Consider the following 20348-nt stretch of genomic DNA (forward strand, 5'->3'; position numbering starts at 1 on the left):
CTTCCTGACCCCAGTTCGGTTCAGTTCAGTCTCTCAGTGGTGTCTGGCTCTTTGCAACCCCGTGGACTGTAGCACGGCAGGCTTCCCTGTCCTTCACCAGCTCCTGGAACTTTCTCAAACTCATGTCCATCCAACCATCTCATCCTCTGTTGCCCCCTGCTCCTCCCGCCTTCAATCTTTCCCAGCATCAAGGTCTTTTCCAATGAGTCAGTTCTTCGCATCAGGTGGCCAAAGTATTGGATCCCATATTAGGCAAAAATGCCCACCTCAGTGCTCACCGTATAGTGCCCTAACTAGTCACCTAACTTCCCTGGTACCTCAGACGGTAAAGGATCTGCCTGCAACACAGGAGACCTGGGTTTGATCCCTGGGTTCGGAAGATCCCCTGGAGAAGGGAACAGCTACCCACTCCAGTATTCTTGCCTGGAGAATGCTATGGACAGAGGAGCCTGGCGGGCTACAGTCCATGGGGTTGTCAAGGGTCGGACATGACTGAGTGATTTTCACTTCACAATGCCAACCTTCCAGCAGGAATTTTCTTTGTCTTGAGGCTATAAAAATTGGCTATTAACCCACGAAAAGCGTCAGTTCTCCCTTGAGTCACCCCCTGTTCTAACAGCGTCTCAATCAACTCTCGCCGGCCTGTCAGGAAGTCAACCCCCTGTGCTCACCGCACCCTCATTATCTCTGCTCCCTGCTCTTAATAAACTCACTCGCTTTTAAAATGCTCTGTGTCTGGAAATTCTTTTCCAACCCGCGCTTGGACTGCCACGACAAACAAAACCCGGACAGCTCTGACCGGAGTCCGTGCTTAACCCCAGACTCTGGGTTTCTTCCTACGTTCTGTTTGACGTTTGCTTTTAACCGACACTCTGTAGACACACCCTCTCCTTTACCACTCACATCAGCCCCGTTTGACCATTGGGGAAACCTCAGAGGAGTGAAATGACTCGCCCAAGGTCAAACAGCAGGTCAGCCTTGGGGCTGGGGTGTGACTGCAGATCCAGCTGTTTCCACCACCACCACCACCTGCCTTCAGGGATGAGTTGGGCTAGAGGGCCCACTGCACAGCCCTGGGGAGGCTGCTCACCTCCACATCTGTGTCTCTTGACAGCACAATCTTTGCCCTGTGTCTGCAGCTGCTTCCCTGAGGGTGGGGAGGGGGGTGTCCTTTAGATTTCCCTCCTGTTACTGCTGAGTCATTTCTCCCTCGAGTCCTTGGAGTTAGTGGGAACCCCCTGAAGAAATGGAAGCTACGCAGAAGACCTAGGTTCAAAGCAGAGGAACCTTCCTGCCGTGCGGGGGACTGCCTTGTGATGTGGTGGGGGGGGTCTCCGTAATTGCTAGCAGCATCTGAGTAGAAACGGGAGAACCATCTGTTGGAGATTCCTGTCGTGGGTGGAGACTGGGTTGAGGCCTTTAGAGCCCTTTTAAGTGTGAAATTTTACAAGTCAGTGTGGGATGAAATGTAGGCTGTACAGCAAAGTGGCCTAGAATGAGCTTTGGGGCCAAATAGCATGCGTGCTTGCTTAGTTGCTTCAGTCATGTACAACTCTTTGCGACCCCCTGGGCTGTAGCCCGCCGGGTTCCTCTGTTCACGGGATTCTCCAGGCAAACACTAGAGTGGATTGCCATGCCCTCCTTCAGGGGATCTTCCCAACCCAGGGATCAACCCCGTGTCTTCTAAGGCTCCTGCATTGCAGGCAGATTCTTTACTGATGAACCACCAGGGAAGCCTGGGCCCAAACAGACCTGGGCTCAAAGCCTGGCTCAGTCAACCTCCTTGCTGGTGACCAGTGGGAAAGTTTCCTCTCTTAGCTTCAGTTTCCTTGTTATAAGGTGGAAATGGTCATACCCACCTCATGAGATTGCTTTGAGTATTAGGGGTGATGTATATACTGTGCTCAGCATAGAGCAGGAACTCAATCATGCCTACTATCATCGCCAATAAATGAATGGCCAGATCAAGGATTAAATCCATGTGTTAATCAAAGCACCAAATGTTTGGATGCTTAACATTTAGGGGAAATCAGCCTTTTCTCTGAGGGTGCTTGTCCCAGAAATAACCAAGAAAAACATAAAATGTAAGTGGGTGAAATACAAGAAACAATTAGGGACTTTGATGCCTGTGCCGACAATTGAGAACTGGCATCTCAGACTCAGAGGGGGTGTGTAAAATCATCTAAATAAGTCCCCACCTGGCAACAGGAATCCTCTCAAAGATCCTGACAGGTCTCATTAGTTCTCTGCCTGAGCCCAGCCTATGGGGAACTCACTGCCTTCTGAAACTGTCCATAGGAAACTCCCCAAATTCCCTAAGCTGTTTTCTGCCCTTTGCCAGCTGGGAAATACTACTTTCTAACAATATCTTCTAACTGAGACCAGACCCCAATACTGTAGGCACCTTTATGACCACATGGCTGGCTGAGGGGAAGAGTGATAACCAGATAAGTAAGTATATTTTGGGCTTCTTGGAAGCGGAGAGGTGGGACAGTACCCTGTTAAGAGCAGTTTCAGAACCACACAGACCTCAGTTTGAGTTCTGCTCTATCACTTAGCTGTATCCTTGGGCAAATCACTTAACCTCCGAGCCTCAACTTTCTCATGCTTGGAATGGAATTAATCATATCTCTGGGGACTTCCCCAGTGGCCCAGTGGTTAGACCTCTGTGCTTTCACTGCAGGGGGGCTGGGTTCGATACGTAGTTGGGGAACTGAGATCCTGCAAGCCATGTGGCACAGCCAGGGGAAAAAAAATTTCCTTCACATGAGGATCAACTGAAATAAAGCCTGGGAAACATCTGGCATCCGGCGCCTCCACAGAGCAAGGATCTGTTTAATAGGCGCACAGGGATATTTCATGGAATGGGCATTCTAGCGGATGGGAGCTCAGGCACTGTTATTCGAGCCTTAATGGGACGAGTGACTCTGGCGCTTGGGAACATCTGGACTGACAATTCGATTCCTCAAGTCGGGTTATTTCTATAAGTGGGTTTTGCCCAGGGAGTCAGCACTCAGAGAGGAAATTTCCTGGCTAAGATGCTGGTGACTGGGAAGTGTGCTTCTGAAATCCACTGAGTTCCTGAGGGCGGTAGCTGGGATAGGGGCTCACCTTGTAAAAGTTAGAAGAAGCTTAACTGTGTAAGCTACACTTCTTACCTTCCAAAACATGTGCAAACTCACTTGCTCATTTGATCTTTAGGTTAAGCTGTGAGATGAGCCCAGGTTGTGATTCCCATTTAGCAAGTGAGGAACCTGAGGCTCAGAGAGGTGAAGTACATGAGTGTCGGGATTTAGCTGCTGAGAAAGCCGTTGCGGACTCTCACTCTAGCCATCTTGGTTCTTGAATCCCCCCTCTGGTGCCTGGGGCAAGACACTAACTGCTTGGTGTGTCAGAGCATCGGCTTCTTTTCTTCCTCCTTGGTTGCCTCTCCAGGCTCCTGCAACTCTGTGGGTGAAGTTTCTGTGCTTCCCCTTGCACCTCCAAGCCCACTGTTCCTGCGTTCTCTCTCATTCACTCATTCAACAAACGCTAGCTGAGAACCAAAATATTGTGTGCCAGGCCTGGAGCTAGGTGCTTAGGATACAGAAATGAACAAAACACAGCCCATACCTTCGAGTTCACAGACCAGGTAGGGAGAAAATACATCATCAGCCAGTTCCAAATCTGTATAACATAGAGTGTCTGGGGATCCCGAAGGAGAACTGCCAAACCCTGTCTAGGATGTCCTAGCTGGCTTCCCGGAGGTGTCATTTGAATTTTCCTAGAGGATGAGTAGAAGTTAGCCAGGCAGAATCCAGTGGAGGCAGGAGCCTGGCAAGTTCAGGTCTTGTGAACAATCTGGGGACAAGTTATGAGAGCTGATGCTGGGGCTCAGCAGCGACCAGGTCACACAGGACACTGACTGTCAGACTAGGACTGACTGTCTGGGCTCTCTCTGTGGACAGCAGGGAGCCACTCCAGGGCAGATGCTGGGTCAGAATTTGTGATTCTAAATGGAGGATGCTGGGGACACAAAAGACCAAAGGGAAGTAGTAGGCAGCGGCAAAGAATAACAACAACAAAAAACAAGATCGGGACTTCCCGGGTAGTCCAGTGGTTGAGAATCCGCCTTCCAATGGGTGGGGTGGAGGTGCTGGTTTGGCCCCTGGTTAGGGAACTAAGATCCTACAGGCAGCAGGGCAGCTAAGCCCATGTGCCACAACTAGAGCGAAGCCTGTGAGCCGCAACAAAGATTCCACGTGCTGCAGCTAAGACCCAATGCAGCCAATAAATAAATAATAAATATTAAAAACAAAAATAAGCAACAAAAAAGAGGCATATGGGGAGAAGGGAGAGAAGGGGATGGATCCCTAAAGTATTTAGGGAACAATATTGAAGGGACCAGAAGGCAGATTGGATGTAGGAAGTGGGGGAAGGGGTCACGGATGAGCCTCAGGATTTCAGCAAAGATGATGGCGTCCAGGGTGGACGACCTCAGGTGGTGGAAGGGACAGTGAATGTTGATTTCATTGCACAGAGAAATGGAACACACCCTGGTCGGGGGCTCAGGACTACGTGTGTGAGTGGGTGTTCAGGAGAGCGCCTCGGCCTTTGGGGTTCCAGCTCAGCTTTCCCTGCTCCTGTAGGGAGACTGCTAGCTCAGAAACCGCAAGTCAAGGTCAGCTCAGAAGTTGAGCTGCCATGTCAGGATCTCCTTCTATTGTGATAGGACTTACTCATCTCTTGGGTCCTGGCTTTCTTATCTATAAAGTGAGGAGGTTGGGAAATAACAGAAGCAAAAGCCTCTGGTTCGTAAAGCTCTGGACTGTGCCAGACTGGCAGGTCCCCATTCCCTGTTCTCTCCTTTCCTTTACTGGCTCTCCCTCCTCCAGGTCATCTCCTCTAAATGCTAGGATGTGCTCATTCTCCATCAATCCCCTTCCCTGCTCTCAGTCCCTACAACGGTTATTATTGTTCAGTCGCTAAACTGTGTCTGATTCTTTGCGACCCCGTGGACTGCAGCATGCCAGGCTTTCCTGTCCTTCACTATCGCTTCGAGTTTGCTCAAATTCATGTCCTTTGAGCCAGGGATGCTATCCAACCATCTCATCCTCTGTCATCCCCAACTCTTGCCCTCAGTCTTTCTCAGCATGAGGGTCTTTTCCAACGAGTCCCTCTTCCAATCAGGTGGTGAAAGTATTGGAGCTTCAGCTTCAGCATCAGTCCTTCCAATGAATGTTCAGAGTTGACTTCCTTTAAGATAGACTGGATTGATCTCCTTGCAGTCCAAGGGACTCTCAAGAGTCTTCTCCAACACCACACTTCAAAACCATCAATTCTTTGGCGCTCAGCCTTCTTTATGGTCCAACTCTCACATCTGTACATGATTACTAGAAAAACCATAGCTTTGACTATATGGACCTTTGTCAGAAAGTGATGTCTGTAAACTTTTTAATATGCTGTCTAGGTTTGTCACAGCTTTCCTTCCAAGGAGCAAGCGTCTTTTAATTTCATGGCTGCATTCACTGTGGTGATTTTGGAGCCCAAAAAGAGAAAATCTGTCACCGCTTCCACTTTTCCCCCATCTATTTGCCATGAAGTTATGGGACTGGATGCCATGATCTTAGTTTTTTGAACACTGAATTTTAAGCCAGCCTTTTCACTCTCTTCCTTCACCCTCACCAAGAGGTTCTTTAGCTCCTCTTCACTTTCTGCCATTAGAGTGGTTATCATCTGCATATCTGAGGTTGTTGATATTTCTCCCAGAAATCTTGATTCCAGCTTGTGATTCATCCAGCCTGGCATTTCACATGGTATACTCTGCACATGAGTTAAATAAGCAGGGTCATAATGTATAGCCTTGACATACTCCTTTCCCAATTTAGAACCAGTCTGTTGTTCCATGTCTGGTTCTAACTGTTGCTTCTTGACCTGTATACAGGCTTCTCAGCAGACAGGTAAGATGATCTGGTTTTTTCATCTCTAAGAATTTTCCAGTTTGCTGTGATCCACACAGTCAAAAGCTTTAGAGTAGTCAATGAAGCAGAAGTAGATGTTTTTCTGGTATTCCCTTACTTTCTCTATGATCCAGTGAAAGTTGGCAATTTGATCTCTGATTCCTCTGCCTTTTCTAAACCCAGTTTGTACATCTGGAAGTTCTTGGCTCACATACTGTTGAAGCCTAGCTTGAAGGATTTTGAGCATAACCTTATTAGTATGTGAAATGAATGCAATTGTATGGTAGTTTAAACATTCTTTGGCATTGACCCTCTTTGGGATTGGAATGAAAACTGACCTTTTCCAGTCCTTTGGCCACCGCTGAATTTTCCAAGTTTGTTGACATATTGAGTGCAACACTTTAGCACCATCATCTTTTAGGATTTTGAATAGTTATGCTGGAATTCCATCACCTCCACCAACTTTGTAGTAATGCTTTCTAAGGCTCACTTGACTTCACACTCCAGGATGTCTGGCTCTAAGTGAGTGACCACACCATCACAGTTTTCTGGGTCATTAAGACCTTTTTTGTGTAGTTCTGTGTATTCCTGCCACCTCTTCTTAATCTCTTCTGCTTCTGTTAGGTCCTTACCATTTCTGTCCTTTATAGTGCCCATCCTTGCACAAAATATTCCCTTGCTATCTCCAATTTTCCCATTCTGTTGTTCTCCTCGATTTCTTTGCGTTGTTCATGTAAGAAGGCCTTCTTTTCTCTCCTTGCTATTCTCTAGAATTCTGCAATTCAATTTCTCCCTTGCCTTTCACTTCTCTTCTTTCCTCAGCTATTTGTAAAACCTCCTCAGACAACTACTTTGCCTTCTTGCATTTCTTTTTCTTGGGGATGGTTTTGGTCACTGCCTCCTGTACAATGTTATGAACTTCCATCTATAGTTCTTCAGGCAATCTGTCTACTAGATCTAATCCCTTGGGTCTATTCGTTACCTCCACTGAGTAAATCATAAGGGATTTGATTTAGGTCACACTTGAATGGTCTAATGGTTTTCTCTACTTTCTTCAATTTAAGCCTGAATTTTGCAATAAGGAGCTGATGATCTGAGCCACAGTCAGCTCCAAGCCTTGTTTTTGCTGGCTGTATAGAGCTTCTCTATCCTTGGCTGCAAAAAATACAATCAGTCTGATTTCGGTATTGACCATTAGGTGATGTCCATGTGTTGAGCTGTCTCTTGTGTTGTTGGAAAAGGGTGTTTGGTATGAACAGTCCCTACAGTAGCACTTCGCAAACTTTAATGTGCACACAAATCACATGTAGATCTCATTAGAATGTAGATTCTGATTGAGCAGTTCTGGGAATGGCCCTAAGTTTCTGCATTTCTAACAAATTCCCAGGTGATGCTGATACTGCCGGTCCAGGGGCCACATTTGGAAAGTCCAACCTCCTGGCTCTACAAACTTTTTCTAAACTAATGGCTCCCAAATTTAGACTTCCAATCCAGACCTCTCTCCCGAACTGCCACTTCTAATTACAACTCTTAGTTGACACCTCTGTTTGGATATTTATAAGGCATCTCCCAAATTTTTCAAGGGCTTCCCTGGTGGGTCAATGGTAAAGAATCTGCCTGCCACTGCAGGAGCCACGAGTTCGATCCCTGATCTAGGAAGATCTCCTGGAGAAGGAAATGGCAACCCACTCCAGTACTCTTGCCTGAGAAATCCCATGGACAGGGGAGCCTGGCAGGCTACTATCCTTGGGGTCACAGCAGAGTCAGACACGACACAGTGACTAAAGAACAACAGGGTTCTCACACCTACTCCTGCCAACGTCGCCCTCAGGACTCAAGAACTCAAGTCAAAACCTAGAAACTATCCATGATGGCCCTTTTCTCAGTCTCTATATCCAAACTGATAGCAAGTGCTGTCTACTTTACCTCCCAAGCTTATCTGGACCCTTTCCCCCCTCTGCTCTCCACTCCCACCACCCTAGTCCAGGCGACCTCCTCATCTGTGTGAGCTGCTACAGAAGCTACTGGTCGCCTTGCTTTCTGCCTGCCCTCTCCCCCTTCTCCCCTATCCATTCTCTACACATTAGTCAGGGTGATTTTTCTAAAATAGAAATCAAATCGCCTCACTTTCCTGCTTCATGAAATTCCTTTAGGAGCTTGCATCTCATCTAGAATTGAACCTGACTCCTTACCCTAGCCTATAAAACCCAGCATGTCTGGCCTCTGCCTTCCTTCTGAGCCTCATCTCACGTGAACCCCCGGCCCGGACACCACCGTCTTGTTGGCCTCTCTCCAGTCCCTGAGCACAGCCTACTTCCTCCTTGGCGCCTTTGTTCTGACCCTGCCCTCTGTCTCCTGGTCCTGGCTGGGCCCTTCTCATCATTCAGATCTCAGCTTCTGGGTGACCTCCCCTGAGAGGCCTTCCCTGATCACCTTATGTCTTACCCAGTTTCACTCCTCATGTTTCACCAATAGCTGACCTTTGTTTAATTGTTTCTCCACTAAGAAGTCAGTCCAGGAAAACAGTGACCTTATTTTCTACTTGGTTCACTGGCATCTGGAACAGGGCCAGAATAGGTACCCAGAGAAAATTTATCGTGTGAGGAAAGGTCAATTCCCTCCACCCCAAGCCTCATTTCCCCACTTATTAAACAGGGATAATAACATGATAGCATCTTCATCACAGAGTTAAGATTAAATGAGAAGGACTTGCCTAGAGGTCCAGTGATTAAGAATCCACCTGCCAATGCAGGGGACACAGGTTCGATCCCTGGTCTGGGAAGATTCTACACACCTCAGAGCAAGTAAGCCTGTGCCTCACAACTACTCAGCCTGTGCTCTGGAGGTCAAAAGTCACCAAACTGAGCCCACATACAACAGTTACTGAAGCCTGTATGCCTAGAGCCCATGCTCTGCAACAAGAGAAGCCCCTGCAATGAGAAGCTTGTGCACCACAAATTGAGAATAGCCCCCACCCCCTACTGCTGCAACTGGAGAAAGCCTGAGTGCAGCAGTGAAGACCCAGCACAGCCAAAAGTAAAATAAATTAAAAAAAAATCAAATGAGAAATACATGTAAGGCTCAGGCACAGTGCCTGGCACTTGGTCACAAGTGGCTAATAATCCCATTACAAAGCTCAGCAGCGGCCACAGGACTGGAAAAGGTCAGTTTTCATTTCAATTCCAAAGAAAGGCAATGCCAAAGAATGCTCAAACTACCGCAAAATTACACTCATCTCACACGCTAGTGAAGTAATGCTCAAAATTCTCCAAGCCAGGCTTCAGCAATCCATGAACCGTGAACTTCCATATATTCAAGCTGGTTTTAGAAAAGGCAGAGGAACCAGAGATCAAATTGCCAACATCCGCTGGATCATCGAAAAAGCAAGAGTTCCAGAAAAACATCTATTTCTGCTTTATTGACTATGCCAAAGCCTTTGACTGTGTGGATCACAATAAACTGTGGGAAATTCTGAAAGAGATGGGAATACCAGACCACCTGACCTGCCTCTTGAGAAACCTATATGCAGGTCAGGAAGCAACAGTTAGAACTGGACCTGGAACAACAGACTGGTTCCAAATAGGAAAAGGAGTACATCAAGGCAGTCTATTGTCACCCTGCTTATTTAACTTGTATGCAGAGTACATCATGAGAAACGCTGGGCTGGAAGAAACACAAGCCGGAATCAAGATTGCCGGGAGAAATATCAATAACCTCAGATATGCAGATAACACCACTCTTTTGGCAGAAAGTGAAGAGGAACTAAATAGCCTCTTGATGAAAGTGAAAGAGGAGAGTGAAAAAGTTGGCTTAAAGCTCAACATTCAGAAAACTAAGATCATGACATCTGGTCCCATCACTTCATGGGAAATAGATGGGAAACAGTGGAAACAGTGTCAGACTTTATTTTTGGGGGCTCCAAAATCACTGCAGATGGTGACTGCAGCCATGTTATGTAAAGATGCTTACTCCTTGGAAGGAAAGTTATGACCAACCTAGATAGCATAGCATATTAAAAAGCAGAGACATTACTTTGCCAACAAAGGTCTGTCTAGTCAAGGCTATGGTTTTTCCAGTGGTCATGTATGGATGTGAGAGTTGGACTGTGAAGAAAGCTAAGTGCTGAATTGATGCTTTTGAACTGTGGTGTTGGAGAAGACTCTTGAGAGTCCCTTGGACTGCAAGGAGATCCAACCAGTCCATTCTAAAGGAGATCAGTCCTGGGTGTTCATTGGAAGGACTGATGCTGAAGCTGAAGCTCCCAATACTTTGGCCACCTCATGAAAAAAGTTGACTCATTGGAAAAGACTGATGCTGGGAGGGATTGGGGGCAGGAGGAGAAGGGGACGACAGAGGATGAGATGGCTGAATGGCATCACCGACTCGATGGACATGAGTTTGGGTGGACTCCGGGAGTTGGTGATGGACAGGGAGGCCTGGCGTGCTGCGATTCATGGAGTCGCAGAGTCAGACATGACTGAGCGACTGAACTGAACTGACTGATTATCAATACCATGATGGAATCCCTGGCAGAAATGGGCAGAGTCAGTGGGACTCCCACTGCTCCCCAACTCAGCTCCAAGCAGTGGGCCAACTGGCCCAGGCACAGTACTGGTCACGGCTGAAGTCCTCAACACCCAACAGCAGAGGGTGGGCAAATCCAGGGATGACAAGCAGAGGCAAGCATGCTTCAATTCAACTGTAAGTTTATTAGAAAGGCCATGGACAGATGAACCCTGAGTTACCAGCTGAGGAAGAAATGAAAAAAGCTCCTGCCCCTCTTGGCCCGCCCCAGAGGCCTCTTGTGAACTCTGTCCTGTGGCGGACTCCAACAGAAGTCAGCCGGAAAGTGCTTTCTCGATGCTCCTTCAGGGATTGCTCGACCTGACTGCAGGGGACCCAGGGGTGGATGCTGGTGCCTGGAGCTGGGAGCCACAGGGCCTTGGTCCTCTCCTCTAGCAGAAAGTGGTTCCAGACCTCCCCCGCTGCAGCACAACAGAACAGAAAAGGAGCCAACTGGGATAGAGCAAGTTCTGCTAAACAGCCAAAGGCTCTGGGAGGGGACGCCGGACTGCCTCGGAGGTGGGTGCAGATGGCTACAGACGGCCAATCGTGGGGGTCCCCCTGGGAGAATCCCTAAGGGGTCCCTAAGGGGTCTCAGCCACAGAGTGCCCTTGTGTGACTCAGCGCCCTCCTGGGGCTCCACTGGCTCCTTCTGCTCCCAGAAAGGCAAATGGATCTTGTAGAAATCCATGGTGGTTGATGCCACTTTGTCCTTAAAAATAGATAAAGAGTTTGTACAGTGAATCAATTTCAACCAGCAGAGCCTGAGCCGAGAAGAGTCCGTCCTGGGGAAGGAGAAGGCACTTCTCACACCCTCCCTGGGGTGATCCGGGCTGGCTGCTTCTTGGGCCCCTCGGGGCTCCGCTCCCTCTGGCCCTGGGATTCAGGCCTGCTTCCTCTGGGAAGCACGCTGCCTCCATCCAGCTAGCACCGCCCTGCGGCCTGGATGCTCGGGCCCCTCACAGGGTGGTGGACGGCAGCTTCCTCACCCGCCGCTGGGCCAGGATAGACGACTCGATGGGCTTCAGCTGAGGGGTGGGCTTGGAGCTGTTGAGCGCCGAGTAGGTAGCTGCCATGGCTCCCTGGGAGACAAGGGGGACTCAGTTCACGAGGGTGGGAGGTACATGCGCTCCAGGGCCGAGCCAGCCCCTCCCAGGGTTCTACAGCCCACCCGGTCCCCTGTTAATCCTGCCTCGGTGGTTCTTCATGGTTATGGGTCCTGCCTCCTCCTTCAGACTGGAGGCTTCAGAGTGCAGGAGCTGTGCTTGCCCCCAAAGGACTGGGGGCCACGAGTGCACTTTCGACACCCCGGCATGTCAGACGGGGGCTCCCTGGGGAGAGACGTGTGTGGCGTCTCCTGGCTCTAGCCCCCTGAGTCCTCGCCCACGGAACCCTGGCTTGGGCCCCTGCGGCCCAGCAGCCGAGGGTGGTGGTACCTTCACAAGCTGCAGGTCCTGGTGTGACAGCTGGCTCTGCGGAAGCTTGTCTTTCTGGGTGATCCACGGGTGCTGCAGGACCTGCTTGGCTGTGAGGCGCTGGTGGGGGTCCACGTGCAGCATCTTGGACACCAGGTCCTGGGGAAGAGCAGGCAAGGGGTTGGTGGGAGAGGCTAGCAGGGGAGCAGAGTGCTGGGCCTGGCTGATGGGGAATGGCTAAGGCAGCTGTTTCCTGCAATCTCCCGCCTGGACCCTTGCAGTAGCCCTTGCAATCCATTCTCCACGCTGCTCCAGGGCCTCCTCGAGTGGCACATGCCCTTTTTGGGGATTTCTTCCTGGAAGGCCCTTTCTCTCCTCTTTCACCGTCTAGAAGCCAGGCAGGAAGGTGGGAAGAACCAAAGGCTGGGGCTGGGAAGGATCAAAACCTCACTCTGCTGCTCATTGACTGGATATCTGGGGCAAGTTACTTTGACCCTCTGAGTCTCAGCTTCCCCTCTGAGAAACAGGATGACAAAAGTACCCAACTCATAAGGTCAATCGGAGAAGGCAATGGCACCCTACTCCAGTACTCTTGCCTGGAAAATCCCATGGGCAGAGGAGCCTGGTAGCCTGCAGTCTATGGGGTCACGAAGAGTGGACACGACTGAGCGACTTCACTTTGACTTTTCACTTTCATGCACTGGAGAAGGAAATGGCCACCCACTCCAGTGTTCTTGCCTGGAGAATCCCAGGGACGGGGGAGCCTGGTGGGCTGCCGCCTCTGGGGTCGCAGAGTTGGACACGGCTGAAGTGGCTTAGCAGCAGCAGCAGCATAACGTCAGTGTGAGGGGTGCTGTTCACTGAGGGCTCAACCCAGCGTCTACACAGAGGTCCCCACCACTGGGACCTGCTGTTCAGTACTGAAAGCGCAAATGTTCCCTCCTCTGAGAAGGCCTGTCTGCCTGGTGGCCCGCAGCCCTGCCTGGGTCTCCACTGCCTATACCTCTGACCAGGAGGACCTGCCTCTCTGTCCTCTTGTGTGCAAACCTGTCTGTCCCCTCACACTAAGCCCCCACGAGGCAGGGGCCGTAACGATGCAGCCCTCTGTCCCCCTTCAGGGCCCAGAACACAGGAAGGGCCAGTGAATGATCACCAAGTTGTCCAAACAATACACGAGATAGAGGGCGGGGGAGGGGGAGCAGTCTGCCTGGGAATCTTCCACTTGCAGAAGTACAGCAACAGAGGTTTGTGGGATATTCCACTTGGAGAAATGAGGCTGCCAGTCCCCGGTCTGTGAAACGCTGAAAAGTCCTGGGATGGGACCCTGCCTCCCCAGCCCTGAGTGAGCAGGGCCCAGGCCTTACAGGCTCACCTTGGCTGTGTCCGAAACCGCGTTCCAGTTTCCCCCGCTGAGAGTGAACTTGCCACTGCCGATCCGGGTCAGGATTTCCTCTGGCGTGTCACTGGGTCCATTGGCAAAAGGAGTGTATCTGGAGGAAAGTCCACCCGGTGTGGGTATGGCCTCTGGCCTCCATTGAGGCAGCTGGGGTGGCGGGGGGCGGACTGTATCTCCCCCTTCGGAGTGGGTGCCCCCAAAGGCGGCACTTTCTCCCCAAGGTGGAGCTCCCAAAGGCAGCACCACATCCCTGTCTCCAGCCCTTCCTGAAGCAGGGATGAGTCTCTCCCATCAGACAAGCACCATCCCAGCCTGTACACTAGGGCTGGAGGAAGGGGTGGGGGCAGACAGGGTGCAGGCCAGCGGGGCACTCACCCCGCCAGCATGGTGTACAGCAGAATGCCCAGGCTCCAAATGTCGCAACCTTCATCATAGCCCTGGCGCTTCAGGACCTGGCAGGAAGGTGGGCAGGGGAGGGTGGTTGGGCTGAGGGGCACATGCCTGCCTGCTACTCCCCAAAACGCAGGACAAGGGTCCCAGGCGTGGGCTGATCCTGCCTTGGTACTTGGACTGAGACCACACAGACTGGAGTCCTGGACAGCGTGGGGCCTCTGGAAGGGACACAAGGCCCTCGTGCCAGGCGCCCCCTCACTCTTGCAGCTGAGGAGGCTGGGCCGCTCACCTCGGGTGCCACGAAGTTGGCAGTGTAGCAAGGTGTCATGAGGAGCCCATTCTCAGCCCGCAGCTGCTTGGCGAAGCCAAAGTCACAGATGCGCAGGCACTCGGGATTCCCACTCTCGTCCACGTAAAGGATGTTGCTGGGCTTGAGGTCCCTGTGCACGACCTGGGGGCAGGGGGCCAGGTCAGTCCTCCAGGTGGGCAGGCTGCCGGGGCCCAGGTCCACTGCCAGGGCTGGGAGAGTCAGAAGATGGGCCCAGAGAGGGGGCAGAAGGACCCAGAATCTGAAAGGGGGGAAGGGGCTGCCAAGGGGCCTTGCTGCTGCTGGTGTTATCAACCTGAACCCTCTAGGTCAATGTCTATGTGCGTGCGCGTGCTCAGTTGCGTCCAACTTTGCAACCCCATGGACTGTAGCCTGTCAGATTCCTCTGTCCGTGGAATTTTCCAGACAAGAATCCTGGAGTGGGTTGCCATTTCCTACCCTGGGGGGTCTTTCTGACTCAGAGATCAAACCCAAGTCTCTTGTGTCTCCTGCATTGGCAGGCGGGTTCTTTATCACTGAGCCACTTGTCAGCTCTAACTTCACCGTCCACAGTGAACTCCTCAAATCTGCGTGCCACACAGGTGTGTACATGCACGCATGCTAAGTCGCTCCAGTCGTGTCTGACTCGAGAACCCACAGACTGTAGCCCACCAGACTCCTCTGTCCACTGGATTCTCTAGGCATGAATACTGGAGTGGGCGCCATGCTGTCCTCCAAGGGATCGTCCCAACTCAGGGATCAGACAAACCCATGTCTCCTTATGTCTCCTGCATTGGCAGGTGGGTTCTCTACCACTAGCACCACCTGGGAAGCGGGGGACCACACATGTGACCTAACGGCAACTCCATTTTTCCCATTGCATGGGTCAAAATCTTAGAGTCATTCTTAATTCCTCTTTTTTTCTCATATTCCTCAATGAATCCATCACCAAACACAGCTGGGTCTACCATTAAAATATATCCAGGGACTTCCCTGAATAGTGGTCCAGTGGTTAAGACTTTGTGCTCTCAATGCAGGGGGCCTAGGTTTGATCCCTGGTCAGGGAACAAGATCTCACACGCCATAGCTAAAGATTCGGAGTGCCACAACTAAAACCTGGTACAGTCAAATAAATAAATGTTTTTTTAAAAATGTCCAGAGCCCAGGCACTTCTCAGCCCCTCTACTAGCAGCATGCGGATCCCAGCCATTATCATCCCTCCCCTGGATTACGGCAACAACCTCCTAACCGGTCTCTCTGCTTCTGTCTCATCTCCTATGGCCTGTTCTAAACAGAGCTGCCAGAGTGATCCTGTTGAATGTAAGTCAGATCATGTCACCTCCAAGGGTTCCCCTCTTAGGAAGAACAGTCTTTACAATGGCCTGGTGGCCTCACCTCCTCTCTCCCCTACCGCTCACCCACATCGCTGGCACTCTATCACTCCTTTCCTTGCTCAGCTGGCTTTGGCCACGCCAGCCTCTTTGCTCTTCCTTCAAAGTGCTAAGCACACTCCTGCCCCAGGGCCTTTGCACTTGCTATTCCCTTTTTCTGGAATACTCTCTCCTTAGGCATCTGCCTGGCTCATTCTCTTATTTCTTTCAGGTTTCAGCTCAAATTGTCACCTTACCAATAAGGGCTTCCCTGGACCATTCCATATGAAATACAAAACGCCACCTGGTCCATTCCATATAAGACAGCAACCACAGACCAGTACTCCTTACTCTCCTCACCCTGCTTATCTTTACCCACAGCATGTACCACTGTTGGAGATTCACCTCATCGTCTTCAGAACCCACCCACTGGAATGTAAGCTCCATGAGTGTTTGGCTCACTGCTGCATCCCAGCATTAAGAACAGTTCCCAGCACACAGTAGGTATTCAATAAATGCCTGCTGAAGAAATGGACAAATGACACTGCCGAGGCCTTAAGCACATGACCCTCCCCTGGCCCCATGTACTCGTGTTTAACCGGAGGAGGCTGACGCATCCCACTTGCTTTTCATCCACACCCTCTCCCTCTGCATGGTTCCATTCAGAGTCACTAACTCACCTAATTATTGACAACTCTCAGATCTCCGACACTAACCCGGAACTTTTCTGAGTCCAGCATCACACAGCTGCTGACCAGATGGCAACCACTGAATGTCCCCTAGCCCCTCAAGCCCAACAATCCCAGACTAAACTCATTTTCACCTTCCTTCTCCCATGAGCTCATGGTACCTCCCTGAGAGCTGTGAAAAACCTTCATTGGCTCCCTACTACTTCGGGATAAAGCCTGAAGTCCCCATTCTGGTGTGGAGAGCTGAGCTGTCCTTTCTAGCCTCATTGTCCACCACATCCCTCCAGTGCCTGGAGCTCAGGTCAGAGAGGGGTCCTTCAACCGTGAACAGCCATATCTCCCTGTGGAATGCCTGCTCACCCCCAGGACCCAGAACAGGGACTTGCCCACAGCAAGCACTACGTGAACTCTGCCGTGAATGAATGAATCACACCTCCGAAGCAGAGGAGACCTTACACGTTAGATCGGCTGAATCTCACCAGTTAGTTGGCTTTATGAGGATCCCTGCACGGTCCCTGCGGAGCCAGGCCAACAGGCTCCAGAGGCAGCTGCTGCTCACTCCAGCTGACAATCACTACGCAGCAACTCGGGCCCAGGTTTCAAAAGCAGCCAAATTACCAAACCAAGAAAATACCCGCATTGAGCAGGCCAAATGCAGCCACTGAGTCACAGGCTGTGGCTCTAGTGGAGCTGTGATTTCAGTCAGGAGGCAGACGGGCTGCGTGTGAATCCTGGCTCTGCCGGCAGCAGCTGTGTGATCATGACGTGTCACTCAAGCTCTCCAGCCTTTGGTTTTCTCACCTGTAAAACGGGGCTGATAAGAGTGCCCAGCCCCCAGCGTTACAGGAAGGCGCATACAAGTTATGTACCAGGAGTATGTAGCGCAGGGCCTGGAACATGACAGCAGCTGCCACAGTAACCCCAGCACTTCCTGGGTGAACCCCACCCTCATGCTGGATATCAAGATACAGTGAGAGCTTGTTAAGAAGCCCTTAAAAACTAGAGGACAAGAAGGGCAGGAAAATGAGGCCACAGATGTTTTCCAAAGCAGCAGCCAATCATATGCAAGGGAGAAGCACAGACTCTAAAGCCAGTTTAGCTATGAGACTTTTACTTAAGCTCCCAGAGCCTCAGTTTCCTCACCTATAAAATGGGTGACCTAATACTCACACCTTCTTCACAGATTTGTTGAAACAGTTAAGTGAGTGCATGTGTAAAGTACTTAGAATCTGTCTGGCCTGCGGAAAGTGCTCTGTGATGCCAGTGGCAGCAAAGTGCTCTGTCCTCGCCAGCATCATGGGAGGATGTGCATTAGGGCACCTGTGACCAGCTGCACACACACAGATAAAGGGTGAAGTTCTACATAAGTCGTCCGGTTAAACAGAGAAGTCAAAGTGCGAAGCACTACTGAGTTCTCAGACAGGCTGTTCTCGGCACCCTGGGGCCCTGAGGAAGCTAGAGACTTGAAAGGGCTCCACATATTAAACAAAGAACTCTTGCAAAATAAGATGAAAAAAAGCAGACGACCCAATTTCACTTAATGGATGAAAGACTTGAACCGACTTTCCATAAAAGAGGCTGTCCAATGGCAATAAACCGCCGAAGAGGTGCTCAACTTCACCAGTCATCCGGAAAACGTAAATTAAAAGCACTATGGGATACCACTCCTCATCTCTTAGAGTGGCTATAATTAAAAAGATGGAAAATGCCAAGTGTTGGCAAGTAGCAGAACTCTCACACACTTCTGGAGAGTATAAATATGTAAAACAACTTTACATATTGACACCCAGGTTATAGTGGACAAGTGTTCACAAGAGACAAGTGCAAGAATGTCATGGCAGCATTACTTGTCATAGTCAAAAACCTGGTAACAGAGACTTCCCTGGTGGTCCAGGGGCTGACTCCAAGCTCCCAGTGCAGGGGGCTCTGAACGCAGTTCCGTCTCTTGTCAGGGAACCAGATCACACAAGCCAAAACTAAAGATCCCGCATCCTGCAACCAAGACCCAGAGCAGCCAAAAGAGAAGCAGAATCCTGAATATCATCAAAGTCTTACTTTATCAGCTTTGTGAAGCAATATGCCGAAGGGACCAGCATCACTATCAACTCCTTCATTCTTGAATACCTTCTTTAAAAATAAATAACGAAACTAGTAACCATCCATGTTCATTAACAGCAGAAGGGATAATTAAACTGTGGTCTATTCACACAGCAGAAACCACAGAGCAATGAAGCCACACAACATCACAGGTGCCTCTCAGAGAGAATGCTGAGTGGCTGAAGTCAGATACGAAAGAGCACATTTATATCTAATTAGATGTCAGCTTAGCATGGTTATCTATGAGGAGGGAGAGTGGAAGGGGCTCGAGGGGGTTGGGGGGAACTAGAAATCTTTCACCTCCCACTCTAGAAAGCCCTTCCCTGAGGAGTTCCCTGGTGGTCCAGTGGTTAGAACTCCCAGTTTTCATTGCTGAGGGTGTGGATTCAATTCCTGGTCAGGGAACTAAGCTGAGAGGCACAGCCCTGTCTGCTCTGGATGCTGGTTACGTGGGTGTCTTCATTTTTTGAAGACTTATTGAATTGTACATGATGACCTGTTAATGTGATATTTCAATATGAAGTTAACATTAAAACAAATAGGAGGGCCCAGAACTGGTCACCCCCTTCTCATTCCTCAGCTGTTATGAGATTTCTGGCTTCTGGACCACAGATGCTGCCAAAGTGTAAGCGGCTTGAGAATCTCCCTCCAAAAACCTTCATGAGAGCTTCCAATTTCCTCATCATCTTCCCCTAGTATTTGGAAAGGGTCAGAAACTTTAGAGGCAGCTGGTAAAGAATCTGCCTGCAATGAGGGAGACCCGAGTTTGAGTCCTGGGTTGTGAAGATCTCCTGGAGAAGGCTACCCACTCCAGTATTCTGGCCTGGAGAAACTTTAGGGCCCATAGGTTCCAAAATCCCAAAGATGTCCTTTGGGCAAGAAATAATATTCTCCCATGACACCTCTACAGAGTGAATGTCTGTACTTGGAGCTCACCTACCCCTCATAGAGAGGCTCACTACTTTTGGAAGCAGCTCTCACTCTAGAAAAGCCCTTCCCTGGCTAACTTCCTGGTGGTCCAATGGTTAGGACTCTGAGCTTCACAGCTGAGGGTGCAGGTTCAATCCCTCGTTGAGGGAACAAATATCCTATAAGCTCTGAGGCACAGCCATCCCTGCTCTGAGCTTTAGGTGGCCTGCTGGAAACTCACCACTTCAGCTCTATCTTCTAAACCTTCTTCGGGTGATGCTAGCTAGTACTCATGTGAGAAAAAAACAGGAAAAGGCACCCTATGTACCGTCTGACCTGACGTATTTCCATATCAGTCTGTTTGCACTGGTCATTTCAAAACACAAAACCGCTTCAAACAGGGCCATGCAGAAACCAAACTAGACCTCTGGTGATAAGGTAAAGTTCTTTTCCACAAAAGAATCCCCCTAATAAGTTAGACAGAATTACACATTGTTATTGTTGCAAATTCTAATAAATGATTGATTCAGGGAAATGTCACGAAAGGCTGAAACCACCGCATGAAAGGTTGGTGAGGCTCTCCATGATACACCTCACACCCACCCACTGGCTCACACCCGTTCACCCATCCCCAGACCCGTTCAGCCAACCCCTGATGACTAACGGGGGCAATGAGACACTGGCTCCCGGACACGATGCTGTGCGAAGTTCACTGCACCTCCCATGGAGTGCTTTTTGACTCCTTGCTCCCAAAAAGAAGTTGAAGTGAAATCTAATTAAGACTTTGGAGCACCTTGCCGTTTACAGGAAATATAAGCAATAGAGAAACAATTAAAATGATGCCACAAGGAAGCAAACACATTCAGAATGAGGGACCGGGACTTCCCTGCTGGTCCAGGGGTTAAGACTTTGTGCTGCCAATGTAGGGTTACGGATTCAGTCCCTGGTTGGGGAACTAAGATCCCATATGTTCTGCAGTGCGGCCAAATAAATAAGTAAATAAGGTGGGACATTCCACAGAACTGCTCTCTTCAAGAAGTCAGTGGCATCTGAAAGGGAGGTTTTACTATGGAGGTGACGTGGATGTACACACTTAACGAAACTCATCAACTTGTACACTTAAGATCTACTGTAGGCAAATTTTATCTCAGTTTTATAAGGGACTTAAGGGGTGTGATAAGTGAATGAAAGGTATGAACCTTGCAGAGATTGTGAATCCAATAAACAAACTGCAGAAAGGCATTTTTGACATTCGGGTCAGTTCTCATGA

At 49.9% G+C, this 20348-nt stretch overlaps 1 protein-coding gene across 3 annotated transcripts in view; it reads right to left on the minus strand.

The window, feature by feature from the left end:
* Positions 1 to 10725: 10725 nt before the first annotated feature.
* RPS6KA1 (ribosomal protein S6 kinase A1) overlaps positions 10726 to 20348 on the minus strand; it is a 37564-nt gene continuing 27941 nt past the window's right edge. For all 3 annotated transcript variants that reach the window (XM_068969576.1, XM_068969577.1, XM_068969575.1), the window contains 5 exons: positions 13996 to 14157; positions 13689 to 13765; positions 13290 to 13407; positions 11939 to 12076; positions 10726 to 11584 (listed from right to left, as the gene is read on the minus strand). In XM_068969576.1, the coding sequence (XP_068825677.1) occupies positions 11462 to 11584; positions 11939 to 12076; positions 13290 to 13407; positions 13689 to 13765; positions 13996 to 14157 (618 nt within the window). In that variant the 3' untranslated portion in view covers positions 10726 to 11461. The remainder of the gene's footprint in view (positions 11585 to 11938; positions 12077 to 13289; positions 13408 to 13688; positions 13766 to 13995; positions 14158 to 20348) is intronic.

The sequence above is a fragment of the Capricornis sumatraensis genome, chromosome 3 (assembly GCF_032405125.1).
Source record: "Capricornis sumatraensis isolate serow.1 chromosome 3, serow.2, whole genome shotgun sequence".
NCBI lineage: Eukaryota > Metazoa > Chordata > Mammalia > Artiodactyla > Bovidae > Capricornis > Capricornis sumatraensis.